We start from the raw sequence: 26,584 nt of genomic DNA on the forward strand, positions 1-26,584 counted from the left end.
CTACTTCAATTTGCCACAAGCAAGTCTGGCTAATTTGTCCTGGAAATACCCTACTGGACAGGTACTAACCAAACAGCTAGTTAAATTTCCAACCATGTCAGCATCCATTCATTCTTATTTAGGTTAAGATTTAAGCGCATACAATTCATCAGGATGGATATTTCTTCCTTGCTAAGTCAGCCATTCTTGCAAAATTGAAGCAATATTGCCAGTTCAGAATGAACTATATTGATTTCAAGGCAGTTGTTCAGAATGAACTATATTGACTTGAACTGACTTAAAGGCAGTTAAGTTCTGAATGCAAGCCATGCAATAGTTGGGGTGACACTAATTTCATTAAGAAACCTTACAGTCAGAAAGATGAATTTGCAATAAGTTTAGACTGAATTCAGGGAAGATAATCAAACAAATTGCCATGGCATCTAATGCACACTTTGTGCCCCTGCCAAATATGGAAATTATATTAGTTTCAATGAAATAGCTACTGTAACAGAGGGGCACAAGCTACTTGTTTGATATTTTATAGAAATTTGAGGATATTCAATCAAATTAATACTTTAAGCTCAGCCAATTGTCCGGTGGTTAAAGCATTAATAGTGCATACAGACTGAAAAGTTTGCGATATATACATTCAAAAGTTAGGATTGAACAAGGTGTCCTTCATGACAGAATAGTTCAACAATTTTCATGTCTAGGCTTTTTCTTCTAGAAATGGTACATGCAAAGTACAGAGTAATAGTCATTTATAAACAAGGAGCAGGTCTTATAGGAAAAGTTAAAGAGAAAACTTAGAAGGAAAAAGTGTATTCTTGGAAAACACTAGATCAAAATTCAATGTTTCATACTTTTCACATGATGCTACTTACATGTGCAACCGCAGCATAGTAATAAATCTTCATCTGTACCAGCTTCTTCCAGTCTTTCTGAAATTTCCCAATAAGTGAAGCAGTCTCCGAGTTTTCCAGGGCACGACAAGCTTCCTTATAATAATCGACCACCTAGCAACAAGGCAAACTATCAACATCTCTTCCAATCATCGTTTCAGCAATACGCATTTTTCTCTCTGACTTGAATTTCAAACTAACCAAATTTCGACAAGAATAAAAGCAAACAAAGTCAGGAGCAAATATACCCAGGATTGACATTTTTTGCTTCTTTAAGTCTCCATGAAAGGTGCTAGAAGCAGCTTTCAATTTAATCACAACAGGAAGTTGTGCAGAAAAAAAAACAGCTAATAAAGTTAACTTTGGAGAAGAGTAAAGGGCAGTTCCCTTCTCAAAATTAAAACAAAAACATACTTGCTTCTCATATTATCAGGGCATTATGTTAGCAAGATTAACAGAAATTTCTATACAGCTAGAGTACAACAGTCAGACAAAATATAATATCCAACATTTGGGGCCTATGTACAGTTTTGGTCATGTTTCCGTATAACTGATTAAAATTGTTTTTAAAAAGGGTAACACAAAGAGCTTCAAGTCTCGCTTATAAGGAATCAATCTACTGAATTTATTTTGACTGGAAAATAGACCAAAAAACACTACGGTCATTAAAATAACTGCAAAAATGTAGAAGCAGGCAGCTTACTTGATAATACAATTATAAAATTTTAAAAATTCAAATGAAAAGGTGCCAGGGACAATTTACAATGGTTAAAAGATAGATTTGTAGATCAAAAGATGGGAAGCGATGACAATTTACCTAAAGAATCAAAGTCGGCTTCCCTTGAAACCAGATTAAAAGATTTCTTTGATCCATTCCCACAAAGGAGTGCAGATCAATAAAAGATCTTAAATTTATTTTCTAAAGTAATCAATTGTTAAAAATAAATGTGGTCAAAAAAGAATTGTGAGATTGGTATACAAACTTTTGAAGCAAGAGATTTTTGCTTGTGATGAGAAGGAAACAGATTTAAGATTCAGGTAAGCAAACTTAGATATAAGACAACTGAAATTTATGTTTCTAAAATCCTTTTCATTCATGGTTTTGTGTTCTCTTAACTCTGGGAATAGAGCAACTTTCCTCATTTAAAATCTTTCAGGAAGATACAAACAGTCTAATAAAGCATAGATTATTAAAAGCACAATGTTACATAAACTCACCTGGGCACTGATTCTTGCTACTAAAAAACTTTTTCTGTTATCTAGCATAGATTTTTCCAACAGACACTCCTGAGCCTGTCCCTAAAATAATAAAACATAAGACAAGTATGATCACCATAATAGAGCATATACTTTTACAGAAAACATTGCAGGTGTCAATAATATCTTTTATTCAAATAACAACACAGTCAATAATGAGGGCCGTCATTTGGGAATGCAGTTGGTATGGTAACTTATTTAATTAATGCCATGCCTCTTAAATAATATGTACTGCAAAAGCACATACACTGTATTTTCAAACACACTAGACAGGCATGCAATTGCTATCAGTGAGTCTCCTTGTCAAACTTCACAGGTTGCTTATGCCCAGTATTAATATATTACAAGAAAGAAATCCTCCATATCATTCCATAAATCTGCCTCTAATGCCTGCTCCAGCCATTTAAGAGATTCACTGAGCTGATTCCGGGGACGAAGTGTTTAGTATCAAGATCAGGTTATGCCTTTATTCATTAGAGTTTAGCAGCATGACGAGAATGCTATTAAAATCTACAGACTTCTGAGAGTTCTTGACAGGATAGATGTCAAGATGATGCTTCGACTAATGGTTGAATCACAAACCAAGACAACATAGTTACGGACTAAAAAGGGATACTCATTTAAAACTGCATTGCAAAAAAAATTTCCTTCCCCAAACGGTAGCGATTATCAGGAATTCTCTACCAGAGAGAGTGTGCTGTGGAAGTTAAATCAAAATATTTTTAAAAATAATGTTTCTAAATTTAGGAAAGTTGAGGACTATGGCATCTGGGTAGATCAGTCATGATTTTTGAGATGCAGGGAAAGCTTGAGGGCCCGACTAATCTACTCCAATCCCTATGTCCTTGCATAGAAACAGTTTGTAATCAATATCCAAACAAGTGTCAGCTCTGAACAGCCTCCATCACAAAGTATGCTTCTTTCATTTCCATAGCTAATTTCTCATCTTTACCCCTCAACTAATCAACCGTTGTATCATTCGTTTTCTCCAAGTTTCTGCAAAGGTATAACCATGTTCTCTCCTCTGATTCTGCCTTACATATTTCTAGTTCCTTCACCTGACCACAAGTGGTCCCACATTCTTGAATTCCACCTTTACCCCTCTATGTATCATCTTCTCCTAGAAAATTACCTCTGAGTACCAAGCTTCTAGTCACCCACCTTTGGCTCAATTGACAGGAGTAAGCTTTACATGAGCAGTTAGGAGAAAGCATATCCTGAGTGAAGGACAGCCAGAAATGAGGGTGCGCCTTAGAGAAATTGGAGCACGGTGGAATGCAGCATAGAAGAAAAGGGGCACTATTTGGTTTTTTTTTGTAGTTAAGAGCATTCTAAGTAACGATGACCACAGAGTAAAGGCCCTCAATAATTTGACATGATTTGATATTCAGCATCTTCTCAAAGGTTAAGTTTAAATAGTAAGTCATGATGGGGAGCTCAAAGTTATGATGTGCTCTTCCTGCTCTGCGAGGGAAATCCAGTACAGTTCCCGTGCCCATGGCTAGCACGTATGCAGGAAGTCTCCATCTACAGCTCCTTGAAGCCTGGGTTCAGTATTGGAGTGACAGCTGAGGATACTATAGAGCGTCAGTAAGGCAGAGGGTAGCAGATATCAAGTGTACCACAGACTAAGACTCCATTGGTAGGAAGGCAATAGGTAACTACCAGGCAAAGCAAGAGGACCTGGCAGGCAGTGGAAGAATGTCTCGTGCTATTTCCCTGCAAATTAGATAGAATGCTGAGGAAATGACCACGCAGGGGAAAGCAGCAGCCAAACTCATTGCACTATGGTTGGTTCTGCTGCACATGGGAGGAATTAGAAGTGTAGGAATGCAATAATTAAATGAAATTTGATTGGAAGGGGAATAAACAGGCATTGCTATGACCACAAACAAGACTCCAAAGATGGTACATTACTACCCTGGTAGCAGGGTCAAGGCTATCCCAGAGTGGCTAAAATACATACTGCCGAGACGATGAACAGTCAGTGGTCATGGTACAAACGACTTAAGTTTAAAATAAAAGTCCTATAAGCAGAACATAGAAAATCAGGAAGTTGAAACGGAGGACCTCAACACGCAGTGACCGCAGGATTACTACTAGGTCATTAGTGACAGCTGTATACAAACCCCAAACTATAGGGGTATATATGATAATAAACAGGTAGTAAGAGATCCAGACAATCTGTAATTATGGATGACTGAGTACAGATTGGGCAAATCAAATTAGCATGAATACCACAGAGGAGGAATTCTTAATAATACACAGGATGATTTTCAGGACCAATACATTGAGGAAACACCTCAAACACAGGCCATTCTACACTGGATATTGTGTAACGAGAAAAGAATAATTGGCAATCCAGTTGTGAGAGGCATATTGGGGATGAGCAAGCACAGGTTGAATTGCTCATTAAAATGGAAGAATGAATAGTTGATTCAGAAAATAAGGCCCTGAATCTAAATCAAAGAAATTACAATGGTGTGAGTCATGAGTTAGTTAGGATACATTGGGGATGCTATTTAAAAGAGATGACAATGGAAAGGCAATGACAAACATTCAAGGAACTTCAATAATTGTTTATTCCTGTTTGGAGATAATGGGAAAGGTGGCTGAACCATGGCCTATGGGGGAAATTAGAGATATTATTAGATCCAAGGAAGAGACATACAAAATGGCCATTAAAAAAAAAATTAGACCAGACTGTGGGAACGGTTTAGAATTCAGCAAAATGTATTCAAAGGGATTGATTAAGAAAGGGAAAACAATGTGCAAGAGTAAGCTTAGGGGAGAACATAAAAATAGTTTCTCCTGTATAGTATGGGATAGGATTCAGAATCAAGAAATCCAGCTGAATATCTATCAAAACAAACCAAGATGAGCTAGCACAATACAGTATAAGGAAGAAGGTTTCCACATCAGGACTGTACGGCTCAGTCCTGAATAGTTTGTGTGAACAGTTAAACAATGGAGACTACAGCAAAATATGCATTTACAAATCTTTTGACCTAATCTGAAGTCTTGTCCTTACCAGCATGAGGTTGATGTTAAGGTTGAGGATTTGGTGACTCATGTCTACACTGTAAGAGTGACTGAAGTGATCCCGTAAGAAAGAAAAAGCCCCTGCTGAACACTGAAAGTGTGTACAGGAAACTTTCATGCCCTGGAAAGAAGTGACAGAAATCCAATTACTGGGCATGTCTATAAACAAGGCATATCTAAAAGACAAAATTAATAAGAATTGCTCATTTTGCAGTTAACTCGACTATATATATTACCCACCTCTTCAGTCACTCTATTATCCACAGCTCCAAGCATTGAGTGAAGGGCTCCTGGGAGACAAACAAAGTATCACAAGTTCAACATTCCATCATGCAAAGGTTGGTTCTGCCAGTCCAATATGAAATGAATCTAGTTGACCTCAATCCAATGCTAGAGCATATCTGCGACAGAAGTATAAAACTATCCAAATTCAGTATTAAGAAATTCCATTAAGAAATCATAGAATGGCTCATGTTAGAATTTGAAAAGAGCTACATCAGGCTCAATTACAAAATATAATTAACGTTTCTTCAAAATAAAAGGTTTGAGTGAGTTGAGAAGATTTGTAACTCAGCTTAAAGTTCTGGATGTAGGTTTGCTCGCTGAGCTGGAAGGTCCATTTCCAGATGTTTTGTCACCCTACTAGGTAAAATCTTCAGTGGGCCTCCGGGCGAAGCACCATTGATAATTCCTGCTTTCTATTTATATCTTTGGGTTGGTGATGCCATTTCCTGTGTGACATCATTTCCTGTAACACCATTTCCTGTTCTTTTTCTCAGGGGGTGGTATATGGGGTCTAAATCTGTGTGTTTGTTAATAGAGTTCCAGTTGGAATGCCATGCTTCTAGGAATTCTCGTGCATGTCTCTGTTTGGCTTGTCCTAGAATGGATGTGTTGTCGAAGTGATGTCCTTCCTCATCTGTATGTAAGAACATTAATGAGAGAGGGTCATGTCGTTTTGTGGCTAGTTGATGTTCATGCATCCTGGTGGCTAGTTTTCTGCCTGTTTGTCCAATGTAGTGTTTGTTAACAAGCAAAACTAATGTTATTTACAAAATACCATGCAAGGACTACCATCTACCACCCCTTGGAAAAAGAACCAAAAATGACATCACCAACCCAAAGAAATGTAAACATAAACAGAAAGCAGGAATTATCAACAGTATTTTGCCCAGAGGCCCACTGAAGATGTCACTTCCAGCTCAGCGAACAAACCTACATCCATAAAAGGTTTGAGCATGAAGATCACCAAGTTACTTGCTTTATGGAGGTCTAATTTCTTTTTATTCTCATGGGCTGCGAGCATTCTTAGCAAGACAAAACTTTACTGCCATTACTAATTTGCTTTCGTACTGAGTTTTATGCTAAGCCATTTCAGAGCTAGTTGCTATGGCTCTGAGGTTACATGTCACAAGGCTAGATCGGGATATTAAGGGCATTAATGAACAGAGGGGTTTTGGTAAAGATCAACGTTAGTTGTTCTGGTTGTTGAGTTTTGCTTTATATTCTAGATTTATTAACCAAATTTAAATACCCTCAGCTGTGACCTCCAATATGTAAATTACGATGGAGCGGTTAATCAAAGAGTCTCCAATAGTGGATCTTGAGCTCAGGCCTTGTTCTCTGACAGTTGATCTCACCACGTTGTCTCACCACATGCATGTCAATCACCACGTTGTTGCATGACTTCCGCTTCTGGAAGCTGTGCAGCTACAGCAAAGTGCATACTGCTAACAGGTTTTACTAGTTTGTTGCAACATATTTCAGTTTGGTCTAGATAGACTATCATGGCAGGCTACATTTCATAGTGATCATGCAAACAAATGAATAAGGCATATAACAGGAACATGTGTAAAGTCAGTATATTATTATAGTACTAGAAACATAGAAGGTTATTCAACCTATCGCGCCCATATCGATTCTCTGCAAGAACAGCTCAGCTAAAGTCCTAGTCCTGCTTGTTCCCTGTAGACCTGACATTTTTCATTTTCCTTCCTCTGCTTATCTAATCAGTCTGAGCAGGTCAAAATAAAATTATAAGAAATGCTGCCATACCTCACATCCAATTTCCTTTGCAATACAAGCTGACCCTGAGCCCTGGTAACAAATTGCAACCACAGATGTGACCTTCTAATACTTCCACACTTGAAAGGTACCAAATACATTCTGGATATTCCGTGGGATAGATCCAAAGGCCAACTTGCAGCATGGCCAATGGCAGAGAGATTTCACAAACTATAAAGGTGAAGCAGTTATGATGAATGATGAATTTGGAACATCTAACAATGAAACAAAAATGAACAATTTCCATGTGGAATTGGAAAATGAATTTCTTTCACGTTTATAAGGACTTTGGCCTCTAATGTCACAGAAGTATATCGTTAAGTAAAAAAAAAGGAACTTGGTACAATACCACTCAATGCTGCACAGTAATTTCAAGAATTATTTTCCCTCATACAAAAAAATTGATGAGCTGAAGGCTGTTTTGAAAGCTCAAAAGTAAATTTCTTCTAAACCAGCAGCGATAGGTAAGGCATCATTTTGTGGTTGCCATCTTCTGGCAAAACACAAGAAATCATTCACAGGTGCTTAATTAATTGAAGGAGCAATGACTGTGGCCACTGAAATTTTATTCAAAGAATTCAAGAATAAAGAATAAATAGAAACAGCAATCTAGGAAATATCACTTAGTGTTTTCCACAGTAACAAGACTGATGAAATTTTGGTCTAAAGACATCTTTCAGGACCTAAGGTGCAGTGCTTTTCACTGTAGATCAACAAATCCATAGACGTGACTGGCACAGTTTAGCTGATTATTTTTGTGGCATATCCTTTTTGATGGAATGGCAACTCAAAATGATCTTCTCACTCATTTTCCCATAGTAATGAGAAAGCTATAATACATTCATAAGAAAAGCATTTCAAATCAAGAAATTGGTTTCCATGGCAACTGATAGTGCACCAGACACGTCTGTTGCAAATTCTGGCTTGCTGCAATTTGCAGAAGTGATCCTGATTTCTCTTTTTGTTTTCAATTACCACTGTGTAATCTACCAGCAGGCATTACAGCATCAACGTACTACCTTTCGTTACATGCGGAAGGTCATGTTTCAAAACTCTATTCAGGAAAGAGCCTTTCCGCATCGCTTGTTAAATCTTTATTTGACAAACCTGATGCTGCCTACTAATGTGAGCGAAAAGTAAACTAACCCTTGACATGGTTAAATCAAGGGAAGGACCTGCAAAGATTTTTAATTCCAATGACTGAAATAGTCACTTTTTCTTAAACCAAGAGATGAAGTTTGCAGTGACCTGTAAATCAATGAGTGCTTGTTTGACTTCAAGTTCCTTGCAGAGGCATTGTCAAAACTGAACAAGATGAACTGTGAACTGCAGGGAAAAGGACAGGGACTTAGCTCTGCGAACGCAATGAAATTTAAATGGAGTCTGTGGTTCTCCCAATTTAATAATGAATCACTGCAACACTTTGCAAATATAGAACAAAACAGAACTAGAAAACAATTCAAAGACAAAGAAAAATGCTTCCACTCAAAAGTTCTGTGCACATGAGGAAGTTTGATATTATGAAAAAAAAAAGTTTGTCTCTCAAATCCATACCTTCAACATGATGGAATTTGGTAACCAACCCACCTAAGTGTTTGATTTTCAAAGTAGTGAAGGTGAAATGGAAATAAGTACAATTCAGCACCATTCACAATTCCTCAGATACTGAAGCAGATGTAACAGTTTAAATTGCAATAAGATGTGAGCAATATGCAGGCTTGGACTGACAAGTAACAATCACACCACACAAATACCAGGCAATGACCATCTCCAATAAGAGACAATCTAACCACTATCCCCTGACATTCAATGCTGTTATCTTCACTGAACACCACCTCCCCACGCCCCTAAACTCTTCCCCTCCACTATCAACATCCTCTGGATTAGCACTGACCAGAAACTCAACGAGACTCATCACAAACACAGTAGCTACAAGAGCAAGAGACCGGGAACACTGCAGCAAGTCACACACCACCTGATTTCCTAAAGCTTATCCATCATCCATAAGATAAAGTCAGGGGTGCGATGGAATACTACTCACTTGCCTAGATGGCTGAAGCTCCAACAACACTCAAACTTGACACCATCCAGGACAAAGCAGTCCGCTTGACTGGCACCACACCCACTTCCTCAGTAGCAGCAGTGTACATAGCAGAAATTCACTAAAGATTCCAAATGTACAACCACTTCCACCTGGAAGGAAGCAGCAGATACATGGAACATCACCATCTGCAAGTTCTCCTCTAAGCAACTCACCATGTTAACTTGGAAAGATATTTTTGTTCCTTCACTGTCCTTGGATCAAAATCCTGGAATTCCCCTCCTTAAGGACATTGTGGGTCAACTGCAGCAGTTCAATAAGCTCACCACCACCTCAAGGGAAACTAGGGATTGGCAATAAATGCGAGCCAGCCAGTGACATCCAAGCCCCACTAGTGGATAACAAAAAAGATTCCAGCTGAAAGTCAGATCAAGAGTCTCTGATGTTTGGGGACTTGCAAACAGAATACAAGACCAGCTTTTAAAATGAAAGCTGACTTTGGCTGCACAACTCCAAAATCCAAGTATCACACCCATTTCACAGACAGCAATTTGGCATACTATATATGACTAGCAGTCTCAAACTGCACCTCAGGCCTCAAGGCTGATAATATGCAGTCACTGATATCTCTCAGACTTGATGACAAAATGAATAATTAAAAATATTTGGTTTTAGCTTTATATACCACTAAAAATAAACTGTTTAGTCGATATTTTCTTCTAAGATGATACTGGGTTACATTTAAATTCAAAAAGTGATCTTATGCTTAAAGTTTGAGACCACAGCTCTAGAGCACCAGTCCACACCTCTAGGTGACTATTCCAGCATATTACCACTATGCCACATCTTTACTTAATCAGCATTAGTCATGTTTATTAGAATCAAGGATAAAAGTGCATAGGATATATGGGTTAAAAACAGGCCTTTCAACGCAACCAGTGTTAATACTAATGCAACACTCCTGTTTAAGATGGGAGGGTGGCAGAAGGAGAGAGATTCCAGGCCAGTTAGGCTGACCTCAATCATTTATCAGATTTCAGAGTCCATTACTAAGGATGGGTTTGCAGAGTACTTAGAAGTGCATGCTTAAATAGAGTGGAGTCAGCACGGCTTTGTCAAGGTTATGCCTGACAAATCTGTTAGAATTATTTGGAGGTTGTAATGAGCAAGATAGACAAATCAGGGCAGGATTGATAAACTTAATGGTAAGGTCCTGGGGAGTGCTGCTGAACAAAGAGACCTTGACGTGCAGGTTCATTGTTCCTGGAAAGTGGAGTTGCACATATATAGGATAATGAAGGCAGCATTTAGTATACTTTCTATTATTGGTCAGAGCACAGAGTATAGGAGTTGGGAAGTCATGTTGTGGCTGTACAGGACATTGGTTCGGCCATTTTTGGAACATGGTGTGCAATTCTGGTCTCCCTCCTTACGGAAGGATGTTGAAAGGATTCAGAAAGGATTTACAAGGATGTTGCCAGGATTGGAGGGTTTGAACAATAGGGAGAGGCTGAATAGGTTGGGGCTGTTTTCCCTGGAGTGTTGGAGGCTGAGGTTTACAAAATCATGAGGGGCATGGATAAGGTAAATAGATAAGGTATTTTTCCTGGGGTGGGGAATCCAGAACTAGAGGGCAAAGGTTAGGTTGAGAGGGAAGAATTTAAAAGGTACCTAAGGAGCAACGTTTTCATGCAGAGAATGGTGTGTACAGAATGAACTGCCAGAGGAAGTGGAGGAGGCTGGTACAATTACAATATTTAAAAGGCATCTGGGTGGGTATATAAATCGTAAGGATTTGGAGGAATGTGGACCGAGTGTTGGCAAATGGGACTAGATTAGTTGAGGATATCTGGTCAACATGGACAAGTTGAACTGAAGAGTCTGTTTCTGTGCTGTACATCTGTATGACTCCATGACCGCCATGGATGTAATCTATCTGCAGTTTCAGAAGGCCTTTGTCAAGGAGGCTGCTAAATAAGCAGCCCATGGCGTTAAGGGCAAGATATTGGTATGGAAGGAGAGTTGACTGACTAGCAGAAGGAAGAGAATGGGGATAAAGGGGTCTTTTTCAGGATGACAGCCAGTGAGTAATGGAATTCTAGTGTTGAGACTATATAGCTATTCAATTATACTTTAACAACCTGGACAAAGAAACTGAGGGCACTGTTGTTAAGTTTGTAGATGACAAAGATATATGGAGGGTTGGTAGTGCTGAGGAAGTAAGGAGACTGCAGAAGAATGGGAGAATGGTCAAAGCAGCAGCAGATGGAATAGTGTGGGCAAGTGAGATTATGCATTTTGGTAGGATGAATTGAGACATGACTAGTTTCTAAATGGCAAAAGGCTTCAGAAATCTGAAGCTCAAAAGGGACAGTTAGCAGGTACATGCAATGTTAGCATTCATTTCAAGAGGGCTAGAAGCAGGGATGTAGTACTGAGGTAGTAGAAGGGTTTTGGTCAGACCGCATTTGGAATACTGAGAGCAGTTTTGAGCCCTGTACCTAAGGAAGGATGTGCTAGTCTTGGAGGGAATCCAGATGAGGATTACAAGATAGAGCCCAGGGATGAAGGGCTTGTCAGATGAGGAGCAGTTGAGAATTCTGAGTGTGATAACAATGGTGTTCAGAAGGTCAAGGCAGGGGATTTCTTTGAAACTTGAAGAACATAAAGGCCTGGATTGATTGGGCATGGAAATGATGTTTCTGAGGGCATAGCCTCAAAATGAAAAGAAAACCCTTTAGAACTGAGATGAAGAAATTTCTTCAACCAGAGCGGTGAACCTGTGAAACTCACCTCCACAGAAGGGTGTGGCGGCCAAGTCATTGAGTATATTTAAGACAGAGATACGTACCTTATTGAGGTGAAAGGAAATCAAAGGTTACAAGGGGAAGGCAGGAGAAAAAGGTCCAGAAAAACATCAGCCATGATCGACTGGAAGAACAGATTCAATAAATCCAAACCTAATTCTGTTCCTTTATCTTGTGATCTAACTAGTATATGCAGCAGCTCGAGTCTCCTTCCATCATTTATCATTGAACATTAAGGTTAGATAACCATTTCTTATACATACTAGATTATCAACCCATACAGTTCATATTAATATTTAGCTCTTGCAGCAATGTACTTAAATTACTAGATGAGGTCCTGGGTCAGTAATTCAATGAACAGAACTTCAAATTCCCTATGGCACTTGGAAAACTCAAAAATTGGTTTCAAAAGAACCTGGATTGCTTTTTGAAAAGGCCATAGCAAGTAAAGCTTGTAGATTGTCAAAAAAATCCAAACTGTTTCACTAATATCTTTTAAGTCTAGCTGATCTGCAATCTCAAGGTGTACTCTTACAACTGATCTTTCATGTGGTGTGCCATAGTATTATCAGACCATATCACCTTCTCAATGGTAACAAGGCATGGCCAAGAAACCCAAGGTTTGCAGGTGATGTCAATATTCGGATTTAAAAATATATATATACAAATTTTAAAGTGACATCTTTGTTCAAGTGAACATAGAGACAAGAAAAACATTACTGTTGATTGCGCTACTTAAAACACTTTTTTTAGATCCGCGAAGAAAATAGCAGAAGTTACCATTGAAGTCTTACTACATTAAAGGCTAGTTTTAAGGTTTTACCGGAGAGTTGCAGATCACTGTACAAAACTATAATGTCAATACCCCGGGGATTATGACTGATCTGAAACTGAAATGGTCTCATCATATAAAATCTGTGCGTATAAGAGCAATCAAGGCTAGGAATCCAGTAGTGAACATGTCACCTCTTGACTCATCAAAACCGTTCACCATCGACAAGACAAATCATGAATGCAATGGAATATTTCCCCTTGCCTAGAGGAATTTAGCTCCAAATACACTCAAGCTTGACACAATACAGGGTAAGACAGTGTACTTAATTGGCACCACATCCACAAATATTCACTCCCTCCACAACTGATGCTCAGTAGCAGCAAGGTGTACCATCTACGAAATACGTGCAGAAATTAATAAAGGTTCCTTATCTCCAAATCCACAACCATTACCATTTATTCCTTTTGCCCTTCTAGATATGAGGGACAATCAACATCTGAAAGTTCTCCTCGAAATCACTCCTCATTCATGGAAATAAGTCAGCATTCTTCAATGTCCTTCAAAATCCTAGAACTCCCTCCTGAACCCACACCAAATGGACAACAACTCAAGCAGGTACAAGGCGGCAACTCGCTACCACCTTTTCAAAAGGGAACGATGGATAGATAATAAATACTGGCCCAATCAGCCAAGTTCATAACTATGAATGAATCAAAAAACATTACTTACCGAGATTATATAAAATGCAGGCCTGTTCATAGCAGATCTCATCAACAGTTACTGTTTTGCCAGAAAAGATTTCTGTCCTGCAATTTCAGCAAACACATCAGTTTGTCAGTATATAGATCTTGTTAATTCTATTGGACTAACACAGCATATTGGTCCGAAGCTCTACCTGAGTTGAACAAACTTGAGCACGTCATGCACAAGAGGATTGCATTACACAAAACAACAAGGAAGCATCGGGTAAATTCACCTCAAAAAGTCCAAGAAAACTCAATAAGGAGAAAGCCACCCCAGAATGGTCAGGATCGGTGAAGAGCTGCACCTCCAATCACCGATTGCTTTTTGCCCAGATTTGCTACTGATAGCCGATAGACTTGCAGCGAGTCCTTTTTTCTGGAGTGGGGAGGGAAACATTGTGGAGGAGTGAATTTTAAACCTTTCAACAAAGAAATTGTCATAACTGGGAGTAGGAAAACGAAGATAATGAATTCCTTGCCAATAAAGAGAGTCTCCTAATTAAAGTTGCAGAGTTTGAGATATTCAGTGGGGGAAAATGTAGAGGCTGCTAAATTAATGAACCTGTCAATTATACAATTAAGTGTTGAACTGTTTTATTTCATCAAGATTTTAATTTGTGTGTTATCACATCTCAAACACTCTCAATGAATTCATTGAGATGTAATGACTGCTAGACATAATCATGCAACAATTTGGCTGTGAAAGTACATTTACGGTGACAGCGTTTTGTGTCTAGAAGTGTCAGGTTTTTAACGAGAGCATTTGTTGTTAAATACATAAGATCTTGATTTTACATAATTGCATTACCTAATGGAGGAGTTTGTGAAAATGAAAAAGGAGCCCTGAAAACAAAACCAAAATCTCATGAGGAGCCCTCAAAAGCAGCAAAACAATCCCGAATACATATTGTGCTCAAAATGCAGGCCTATAACTCGGTCAGCTAGCAAGACGCATGTAAAATCCTCACCATGAGTTTTCCACTTTTGTAAGGAAGATGAATAGACCCTCACTCTGAATCTCCTTTACTGTTATAGCAGATAAACAGATTGAGAGTTTTAAACTTGATTAGAAAAAATACAGCAACTCGCACAATGATTTTACAAACTGTGCCACAAAGATCATCTAGATCCTACACAGGATTCATTTTTGTGCTCTTTTAACTGATCTTCAAAAGAGGGATAGTGTATCAAATGTGGTATTAGCACGTCAGTTAAAATTAATCAAGGAGAACTCCCTTTTCTGAAAGTTACAAACGGGGCTAAGCAACCTCACAAACAGTTCAGAGCGAAAATCTGCAAGCTTTCCAGATCAAATCATGAAGGCTGTGGGCAACTCAAAATACAGGAGGAGGATGTCCAAGTATATTTTATCCATGACGTTGGTGGGGTCTTGCACTTCAGTTCTGAAGATAAGGCTGGAGTATTTGTAAGTATCTGCAACCAGAAATGGCGCACAGAAAACCTACCTCAGCCTCCCAGTGAAGTTTCCAGGTTTCAGCCAAGTCATTGTATGTGATATCAAGAAATGACTGAGCAATAAATATAAAAGGCTTTGAGACTTGACAATATCCCAGCTGTAGAGCTAAAGATATGCACACAATTATTGTGAATAGAGCCAAGCTGTTCCATAGCAAAAGTGATACCTGCTCGATGAATTGGAAAACTACACAAAATGTGGTCTGTCCATAAAACAAAATCCACTCAGGCTAATTATCCATCTTCTCTCTCAATGATCAGCAAGGAGGTAGCACTAATTTATCAATGACCAGCTTATTAATACATAGCTTGGATTTCTCCAGGGCTAAGTACAATTCTGAATCACAATCTTGGTCTAAACATGGACAAAAGAGAAGAATTCTAGAGGTGCAAAAAGTCAGACTCTCTTGACATCAATGCAGCATTTGACCAGGTAAGGTTGCAAGGGGCCCTAGCAAAAATAGCACTGATGGGAATAAGTCGTGTACTAACCACTGGCTGGAGTCATATGTAGTAAAAAAAATTTGAATATTGGAGACTTAATCCATTCACCCCAAGACATCACTGCAGGATTTCCTCAGCATGGTTGTTTTAATCAACCTATCCAGACATGTCATTACATATATCTGGAACAAGTTAGGCTTGAACCCAGGCCTCCTACCTCAAAGGTTGGGACAATATCACTAAATCACAAATGCAGAATTCTTCAATGTAGATATTTTCTCATCAACCTGTTCAGAGATGACATCACACAACTCTGCAGCAGCTGGTAATTGAACCTGGGCCTCCTGGCTCTGTTCTGGACTGAACTGCCTTCAGCTGGATTAACGATCTTCCCTGTATTGTAATTTCAGAAATGTGGATGGTGGCTCACAATCTGAGTATTCAATTACATTTACAATTCCTCACATAATGAAGCAATTCATGACCACAAGCAACAAAGTCTGTAAACAGTCAGACTTGGGGGAAGTGGCAAGTAACATGTGTGTCACACAAGTGTCAAGGAATGGTCACCTTCAAAAAGAAGAAAATCCAACCATGACTCAACAACATTACCATTTCGAATTCCCTAACATCTTGGGGTTACCACTGATCAGAAACTCTTATTGACCAGCCACATAAATAAGAGAGACCAGAGGTTGGGAACTCTGTGATTGGTAATTCAACTCCCAATTCTCCAAGACCTGCTTACCCACTAAAAGGCAGATGTCAGGAGTGTAATGGAATATTCCTCACTTTCTTCTATGACTACAACTCCAAACCTGTCAAGCTGTTTGAGGACAGAATACCTCCAGTGAATAGAATATCATACACCATCTTAAACATTAGCTTCATTCATCTCTGGCCCTCAGTGGTAGCAGTGCACACCACTTACAAGATGCACTTCAACAATTCACCAAAGCAGTGAGCTCATCATCCAGAAGAACATGAGCAGCAAGCCCCTGGGAACACTACCTCCTACACAGTTCCCTCCAAGTCACACAATATGCTTACTCAGTAATTTATCTCCATTCCTTCACTCTAGAGTAAAGGTCCTGAAATCTTTTCCCAACAAAGCTGTGGATCTAATAATACATATGGATTGCAACATTCAACAAAGGGCGTCTCTGCTCTTGATATCAAGATAGCATTTTACTGAATGCAGCACTAAGTTTAGCCCTGACTAAGTTGAAGACAATGGGAACCAGAAGAGGAAATTCTCTACTGTTTGGGAATCATGTTGAACCTAAAGGAACAGAATTATGATTATTGAAGGCGAACAATTTCAGCTCCAGTATTTTGCTCGTCCTAAACCCGATAACTTTTAACTGCTTTAATCATCTTTCTGACATAATGGCCAGAAGTGGGAATATTCACTGATGATTGCACATAACATTCAGCATCATTTGTGATTCCCCAGATATTAGCAAAAACTAAGTTTGAATTGGTAAGTAACATTCTTGCTATTCAAATACTAGCAATGAGAGCCTGACCAAGAAAGAATCCAACCATCTTAGCTTTATGCTCTATAGCATTATCATTGCTGCATCTTTCACCATTAGCATCCTATGGGTTACCACTATTCAAAGACGTAACTGGGCCATCCATATTAATATTCACGCTATAGGGCAGTTCAGAAGCCAGGAATTTTGCTGCAAATAACTCCTCCCCTAATAGCATTAAGCCTGTCATTAAGGTGCAAATTAAAAACACGATAAAATAATCTACACTTGCCTAGATTGCACAGCCCCAACATCACAAGAAGCTCAACACCATTAGGACAAATCCGGCTGTATGATCAGCATCCCATTCACTCTCTCAGTCACTAGCACTACAAAGCTGCACTGTAACAAGTCAAGAGGTCTCCATTGACAGCACCTTCCAAAACAATGATTACTACTACCTAAAAGGATAAGCAGACATTCACAGAACATGCCTCTTACAAATTCTCCTTCTAACCACATAGCATCTTTATTTGGAACTGTATTACTGTGCCTTCACCCCTACCAGACAAAAATAAAACCTGGAATTTTAAAACCCAATCAGCATTGTGGATTCAGTTACTCCAGATACACTGCAACAGGTCCAGAATGCAACTCATTATCACCTTCTTTAGGGCAATTCGCAGGAGGAAATAAGTGCTGGACTTTCCAGAATCTCCACGACAAACAAGTATGCAAAAAATAAACATGCTGACAGTAAAGCTAAGAGCAGTGCAGAAGAAATGTCAAAATTGGCTTTTTGGATTACAGGATTCAAGATAAAGTGAGCCAGGATTATCACTTTCCTGATAAAGGGCTTTTGCCCGTAACATCAATTTTCCTGATCCTCGGACACTGCCTGACCTGCTATGCTTTTCCAGCACAACTCTAATCTAGACTCATTACTTCCAAACCCTATCCAAGGGCCTTTACTGAAAAGTGCAATGGAGTTTAAGACTGGACATGGCCATATTAAATTGAAAAAGGTGCAGAAAAGAGTTAAAGCATGTTAGAGACTGGAGAGTTTGAGCTACATGGAGACTTTGTTTTTGGGAGCATAGGAGATTGACAGGTGACGTTATAAAGGTTTATAAAATCATGAGAGCCATAGATAAGATGAACAGCAAAGGCCTTTTCCCTAAGGTAGAGGTGTTCAAAAGTAGAGGGCATAGGTTTAAGGTGAGAGGGGAAAGATTTAGAAGGGACCTGATTGGTAAATCTTTCACAGAGGATAGTGCTTGAGTGGAATGAATTGCCACAGGAAGTGGTAGAGGCAGGTAGAGTTACAACATTTAGAAGATGTTTGGTACATGAATAGGAATAGTTTAGAGGGACATGGACCAAATGCTGGCAACTGAGAAGAGTTTAGTTTGGGAAACTTGGTCGGTATGACAAGTCGAATTGAAGAGTCTGTTTCTGTGATGTACGACTCCGTAACTCAATCCAAAACTCTTTTGCTACTCACTACCTCTTAGGTGAAAGTATTAGTGGACAACTGTATCTTAATGGTCTTGGTCTTGAGGATAAAAGAAAGTAGCAAGAGAAAAAAAATACTCAAAGATAATATTGTTCTTACCACGTCACCGGGACAGCCGCCTCTTCTCCTAAACCCATAGGAATGCGACTCTGCAGATAGTGAAGCTGGCCAAAATACTTTCTTAATGTACTACATCCTTCAAAGTCTCTTGTAACATTCACAGCACTCTGCAACAGAACAAAATTGTGTGATTAACACCCAGTGGGGACAATTACACAATTATATAAAACTTGTCTTCCCACATCATTTCCTCTTATTTTAACTCAAACAGCACCAGAATCATCAGATCATTCCTGATAAGAAATGCTAAAATTACAAATTAGCTTTTATAACGAAGATTAACAGAGAACCAAGGGTTCCATTTTAATTTTTAAGTTAGCATTTCCAGTCAATAAAAAAGTCAAAAGAATGGCGGGCTCCAGTTTTTCTTTCAAAAACCTGAGCTTGTCACATCCAGCCACATCTTGCTTTACATCATCTTCTCTTCCTTCTGCGCTGTTATAATTCCAGCTCATGTTACTACTAGACAAGTCAGATCAGAGAATAAAATCTGGCTTGAATCATCATAATTTGATGATTCAAGCCAGGGCAATATGGTGGCTCAGTGGTTAGCACTGCCTCACAGCACCGGGTTTGATTCCAGGCTCGAGCGACTGTCTGTGTGGAGTTTGCACATTCTCCCCGTGTCTGCGTGGGTTTCATCCGGGTGCTCCAGTTTCCTCCCACAATCCAAAGATGTGGGGGGGGGGGGTAGGTGAATTGGCCATACTAAATTGCCCATAGTGTTCAGAATGTGTAGGTTAGGTGCATTAGTCAGGGTAAATATAGGATAATAGGGTAAGGGAATGGGTCTGGGTGGGTTACTGTTCAGAGGGTTGATATGGACTTGTTGGGCCAAAGGGCCTGTTTCCACACTGTAGGGATTCTATGATTCTTCTTTAAATTAGCATGTAGCCTTTCATTGAAGCACAAGCAGACAAGGCTGCAGATTTAATTTGAAAATTAAACAGAAGTTTATTAAAGAAAATTTGTAAAAACCGAGCAAAACATAGTAGTTTGACAGAATTCAAAGCACATGCAAAACACAATCCCATCTACACCCTACCACCATCATTTTACAGTTAATCAAAATGCACAAAATTTCTTTACGTATTAAACTCATAGGTTCTAGCTTAACTGCATCTTCTTGAATTCCTGTCTGGTGAACGGAGGTCTTTTGACTGCTCACACAGTGCCTAGATTTTCAGTCTTTTAAATAATCTGACCAAACACTCCTGGTCTGAAAATTTCACTGAAGTAATTTATTTCCTTAACTGCTCTGAACAATCTCTTTTTTGAGGAGAGACAATTCTTACATCTGACTGCAGTCAGGTCTTCTTTGAACTGACACAAAGGTTTTGAATTTTTATTTTAAACTCTCTCATCATAGATTCAGCTAAAGCATCAATATTTTCTCTCTCCTATTGTAAATCCCACAGTGCAAGGTAACTTGCATTAACACTACAGAACAACATAGATGAGCTGGTCAGATGGCTGAACAGCGCAAATGGAATTTAATCCTGAAAAGTGTCAGGTGATGCATTTTGGGAGAACTAACATGGCAACATTAAGTGATAGGACCATAGGAAGTGGAGAGAATCAAAGAGACCTTAGTATGCATTTCCACAGACCCTTGAAGACAGCAGACAGCCAGATAATGTAGTTAAGGTGGCAAATGGGATCCTTGCCTTCATTAGTCAAGGCTCTGAATACAAGAACATGGTGGTTGTGAAGGAGCTGAAGTACTGTGTGCAGTTCTGGGTCATCACACTAAAGGAAGGATGTGATGTGACTGAACTAGACAGAGTGTAGATGAGATTCACTGAGATGAAGCATTTGCAAGGGGTGGAGCAATTCAGCAATGAAGACTAGACTAGATAAGCTGTGGTTGTTTTCCTTAGAGCAGAGAAGGTCAAGGACAGGTGCACAAAGTTCTGACATGCATAGACAGGATGGATAGGGAGAAACTTTTCCTTTTAATTGAGGGATTAATAATTAGGGGCACAATTTTAAAGTAAGGAGAAAGAGGTTCAGAAGGGATTTGAGGAATTTATTTTTACATCCAGAGGATGACAGGTATCTGGAACTCACTGCCTAATAGCCTGGTAAAGGCAGGAATTCTGAAGATATTTAAGAAATATTTGGTTGAATGCTTGAAATGCCATAACATACAAGTAAAAAATGAGATAGGAACAGATAAATGTTTGATGATCGACCAAAATGTCTCCTTCCATACTGCATAAACTCTGTCTTAGCCACTCCAGGGATCATTGCAATCCACCTGCTCCCTAACACATAATGGTTTTTTTTCTCTCATTCTTTTCGTTTGCTGAAAATAAAGAAAAACAAACACAAACAAACAATAAAGGAACCCAACAAAGAAACAAATATCTTCTCTAAACAAAGGGGAAAAAGACAAAGAAACTCAATAGCAGCAGGAACACACTGACTGTGGCCCAGCCAGCACAGAGTTAGTCCCCTAAACTGAGGAGACTCCATTTCCATAATATTGTAAATCAGAAACTAAGAAAAAAACCTAGCTATAACCTCCTGCAGACTTTGTGTTCCTCTGCAGACTTTCCTGTACCACTCATTTTAGTGTCATTTGCAAACCTTGACATACTACATTTGGTCTCCAACTCTGAAGCATCTAGGTAAATAACTGCAGTCCCAGCAATGATTCCTGAGGCACACTACTACCGACTTATCGCCAACCAGAAAAACCACCATTTTTCCCATTTATCTTTGCTTTCTGTTAGTTAACTAATCTTCTATCCGTGCTAATATATTACCTGTAACACCATGCACCTTTATCTAATGCAACAGCCTTTTTGTGGCATTGTTGAATGCCTTCTAGAAATCTAGGTACATCACATCCACCAGATACCTGTTGTTCACCACACTCATAGTAACCTCAAAGAATTCCAGTAAGTTAGTTAAGCATGACCCCTGCCTTTCATGAACCCATGCTGCCTCTGCCCCACGTGATCTAACTTTACCAATTAATTTACCACACAGAACCTTGTCAAAGGCTTTACTGAAGTCCATGTAAACAATGTCTCCTGCTCTGGCCTCTTCAATATTTTGGTTTACCTCCTCAAAAAACAAAGCTTCAAAGACACCTCACAAAGCCATGCTGATGATCCGTAATCAGTCCTGTGGCATTCCAATAATGATGACCCTTTTATACCAACTCTGACTTCTATTATTCAGCCATTGTCTATCCATATTAATATATGTCCAACTACATGCATTTTTCTCTTATTAAATATCTTAATGTGGTTACCTTATCAAATACCTTCTGAAAATCCTAATGTTATATCCACTGCTTCCCCTTTATCTGTCCTGTCGTCTTCAAAAGTATTTTAATAAATTTGTCAGAAATGATTTAGCCATTATGAAGCCATCCACACACTGCTTGATCATATTATGTATTTCTAAATGGTCTAAGATTACATCCTTCATAAAAGATTAATATTTTTGCAATAACAGATGTTAAGCCAACTGGCCTATAGATACCTACTATATCTCTTTCTCTTTACAAGTAAAAGGTTGTTGTGGTTCTGTTCGTCGAGCTGGGAGTTTTTGTTGCAAACGTTTCCTCATGGAAGCTTCACATGAGGCTCCCAAGCACTGAAGATGTCACCTAGAAAGGGGACAAAATGTTTGCAACAAAAACTCCCAGCTCAGCGAACAGAACCACAACAGCGAGCACCCGAGCTACAAATCTTCTCACAAACTTTGAATAAGTAAAAGGTGGTACATGAGCAATTTGTCAATTCTGGTACTCTTCCAGATTATAACAATTTTTGGATTTTATTTAGTACTACCAGTGCATCTAATCGCTTTTTAGTTACTTCCTTTAATATCCTACAACGCATCTCTTCAGGGCCTTATTGGTGTATTGTCCCATTAGTTTACCTAGCACCTTTTCTCTAGTCATAGCTAGTCCATTTATTTCCTCTCCTTCATTGCCCTTTGATTACTTTGTAATTTTTAAACACTATTAGTGTTTATTTAAAAATAAGATTGATGCAAAATATGTATTCAACATCTGCCAATACAAAGATAAGGAAATTTGCAGAGAAATGGTGCTAAGGAAGACAAAATTGCCATTAAGAATGGATTCATGGTTGTACTTTATTCAAGAGAAAAAGCCACATAAGAAAGCAATTCCCAAAAGGAGCAGTCATTGACATTCACGATAAAAGATCGACAGCTGGATGAAGGTGGTTTGAAAAAGACAGCAGAGGCAAGTTTAGAGTTTTGACCAGGAATTATCAAAGAAAGACATCTGAGACATTATGAGGTCACAGATCGTCAATATAGTTACTGCTCATGTTAGATTGCAGAATGGAGTTTGCAGTGATTCCCAGTAGTTCAACCAGGCTTCAACATGTCTCTCTGAACAAGTCTTTCAAGTACAATTGAGAAAAAGTGGAATAACAATGACTGGAGGAGAGAAATCATTCACAAAATGAGACATCAAACATGCTCTGACATCAGCAATCCTGTTAATGGACTGCAAAGGTCTGGGATGAAATTAGAATGGCAATTGTCACCAAATCAACAAGTACGGTATATTCACTGTACCTTGTGGAAGATGGGTCAGAAATAGGACATGCTTACTGATGATGATGTTGATGATCCATATAATGAAGTGGAAGATTGAGTCATTATTTGGATGAGGATGAGAACAATTGTTATGGATTTTAAGTCACTCAGTAATTGCTTGCTGCTAAATAGTATTATTTTATTCAGACAGAAAAATAGTGAAATAGTAACTTTTCATTCATCAGGAATCCTGATGAAGTGCTTTTGCCCGAAATGACGATTTTCCTCCTCCTCAGATGTGCCTGACCACTCTAATCTTGACTATAATATCCACTTCATTGACTTTTAACAGATGAGTTAACAATGCTATTGGTTCTTCTTCCATCAGAATTGTTTTTCAAAGCGCTGTAGAAAAACACCTTCTTTAGTATGGGTCACAATCACTACAGGCAGCAAGGCCAATTTATTTATTGCCTTGTATTAGATGATTGACAGTACAAGTGAATGAATAAACTGCATCAGATACAAAACAGAATTTACTGCAATCTAATTTAGCAAAGTTAAAATGTGAAATTTGAAGTATGACTCCATCATTTTTATTTTGTTTTGGCAAGGAACCTTGAGCAGTTGAGGTTCTCCTGTACCAGTAATGATATTGGTTAAAACTAAAGGTAAGTCACATGGGAAGGAGCACGGTACACAAAGTTCCCTGAATAAACAAACATGGAGCTTAAAGCTCCATCTGTCCAAGGCAGCAGTCTAATGTTTCAGTAGCAATCTGTTATTAGGCACTTGCCTGTCTGAGCTGATCAAGTTTCTTCAGTTCCTCACTGTAGTTGTCAGGATTTTCACCATAATGCTTCAAAATGTACTGAAAAGATAATTGATAGATTGTTTAGAGGACAAAGTAATCCACTTTTTCATCACTTATTATGACATAATGTTAGCTGCGGCACACAACTGAAATACAGACATCCCCTTGACCAAAGCTCGTCATTGACCTCATACCCTAATTTCCAGAACCTCTAACATTGTATCTAATAATGCAATTTTTTTGCACACATTAGATTTAAAGCAGAGGCAGAGGATAAATAAGTGGGATCATAAAAGATTAAGCAGAAGTCTATCAGTTCCATGTCAGTGCATGTGACAATAAAGCTAATTCAATTCAATTGCAGTTATGGATTTTGCTTGCTTCTGCATTGTATCAGCTCCATAGTCACTCAAGAATCTAATGCTGGCTATGCCTGCCCAGGTGAAATGAAGCCAATAAAGTACATCCGTCTAAAGGTCTGGTTGCAATTTCATATATTGAATTTGAAATAATGAGCAATGACTATTACTGTGATAGCCTCCAAAAGATTCAGCTCTGACTCAGTGCTATGTTGGCAGATAAACATTGAAAGATTGGCATACTGGTACTCAACATGCAACTGCTGCAGATTCTATAATTACTGACGTTCTCTACCGTAATCACCTATTTCAACATCAACGTAACATGGGAAGGTGTACTGAAAGAAACCCGCGTGGTGGGGGGGGTGGGGCGGAGAGGAGAAGAGATAGAAAGCAATACCAGCAAAATAGCCAGAATCAAAGAAAAAGTTGCACTTTTCATCTTTCCATCTAAGGTGAAGTGACCAGTACTATACTTCTGGAATGGTATGCATGACTACAGCTTAAACATGCAAGTAGCTTGAACAAGCTAGGATAAATCAGTCCCACTTAACTTACACCCCCATCCACAAACTTCCTCTGCCAAAGTACAGTCATAGCAGTGTGTACTAAATGCAAGGTAACTGCAGCAACTCATCCAGATTCCTTCAACAGCACTTTTGAAACCTTTACCACTTAGAAGGATAAGGCAGCAGATACATGGAAGTACGGAGGGTGTGGTGTTGGTAAAGCACAGCAGGCAGCAAAGGAGCAGGAGAATCGATGTTTCGGGCAAGAGCTCTTCACTTCCAGTCCTCACTTTCTCCTCGTGGAAATACCACCAACTGCAAGTTTCCTTCCAAGTAATATACCATTCTCACCTAGAACTTCCTCACCGTTCGTTCACAATCACTGTAGGAAATCCTGGAATTCCCTGTTTAACATCACTGTGGACGTTCCTGAAATAAATAGGCTGAAGCAAATCAAGATGGCAATGCTGGAGGATAATTAGTATTGAACAACAAAAGTTGACCTAGCCAGCAATGCCCATGCCCCATGCAAAAATTTTGAAAACTATAAATAATGGGCTGCTCAATCTACCTAGCAATTCTATTTGCATGGATATTATGCCTGTAATGAGATGATCTTATTGAACCATAGAAGGTAGTGGTACTGGGAATTTCATTCTCCATTTAAAAAAAAAATCAGTCTTAGCTAATCTCAAAAATTTTCCAATCTTTCAGCTTAACAAAACAAAATTGCAAAGTCAGAAGGTACTGCTCCTTTGTCAGGCGAAAAGAAGGTAAATCGTCATTGCCCCAGAGGGCCATAGTGTTTCTCTCTTACCAGACAGGTGGAGGTTTAAGCTGCGATCATCACACCTCAGGCTAAAAGTGAGGTGAGAAGGTGCGATCTTCATGGTAACCTCAGCCAGTACAGGAATTAAATCTATTCTGTTGACATGACTCTGCATTGTAAACCAGACATCCAGCCATTAAGCACTACAATCAGTATGAATGAAGTAAACATTATTTCCAGTGAAAAAGAACGGTACCGGTGGTACAGAGACAACCAAAAATCACCAGCCTCTATATCTTGGCCCTCCAAAAGTTCAGTGACCAGGAAAAACTCCCTCTTGATAACAAAACCTTACACGTGGGTGGGGCATTCCTAGCACTGCAGGCCAGGACAATAACAGGTCACAGACTATTTCACCTAAGTGCAGGAAGTCACAGAGCAGGACCAAACAATCAATCCCACAGCCCAACACCACCATACATGCACTTGCAACATAAATACAGCAAAATGATCAGAGGTAAGATTCCTTTCCATTTCTATCCAACAGAAAACTTGAAATAATATGATATTTCTAGCACAGTGAAAGTTCTATCACACTTCACAGTAGTGTCATCACCAAATGTGAGGTGGAAATACAAAAAATGATGTTAGGACAACTGACCAAAAATCCTGGTGCAGGTACACTGATTTTAAGTAGCTTATTCTAAAGGGAGGGATGGAAATGCAAAGTATCATAAAAAGAATTCCAGAGCTTAGGCCCTGGGAGCTAAAAACACAGCAATTATATATTTTGAAATGTAATCATTGTTGTAGAAACATGGCAACCAATTTGCATACAGCATGTTCCTACAATAGCAATGAGATGACCATTTAATCTGCTAGTATAATGTTGATCAAGGTAAAAATTAATTGCCCGGACATGAGAAAATTTCCCTATTCTTCTCCAAAATACC

At 38.9% G+C, this 26,584-nt stretch overlaps 1 protein-coding gene across 1 annotated transcript in view; it reads right to left on the reverse strand.

Moving 5' to 3' along the window:
* The window catches only part of ptpn23a (protein tyrosine phosphatase, non-receptor type 23, a), a 90,358-nt gene that overhangs the window by 58,471 nt on the left and 5,303 nt on the right, over nucleotides 1-26,584 (reverse strand). Inside the window, exons 2-8 of the mRNA XM_060823757.1 lie at nucleotides 23,977-24,051; nucleotides 18,627-18,754; nucleotides 13,600-13,676; nucleotides 5,424-5,473; nucleotides 5,173-5,304; nucleotides 2,103-2,183; nucleotides 867-998 (exon numbers count right to left, since the gene is read on the reverse strand). Of these exons, the coding sequence (XP_060679740.1) occupies nucleotides 867-998; nucleotides 2,103-2,183; nucleotides 5,173-5,304; nucleotides 5,424-5,473; nucleotides 13,600-13,676; nucleotides 18,627-18,754; nucleotides 23,977-24,051 (675 nt within the window). The remainder of the gene's footprint in view (nucleotides 1-866; nucleotides 999-2,102; nucleotides 2,184-5,172; nucleotides 5,305-5,423; nucleotides 5,474-13,599; nucleotides 13,677-18,626; nucleotides 18,755-23,976; nucleotides 24,052-26,584) is intronic.

Source organism: Hemiscyllium ocellatum, chromosome 4, assembly GCF_020745735.1.
Source record: "Hemiscyllium ocellatum isolate sHemOce1 chromosome 4, sHemOce1.pat.X.cur, whole genome shotgun sequence".
In the NCBI taxonomy this organism is placed as follows: domain Eukaryota; kingdom Metazoa; phylum Chordata; class Chondrichthyes; order Orectolobiformes; family Hemiscylliidae; genus Hemiscyllium; species Hemiscyllium ocellatum.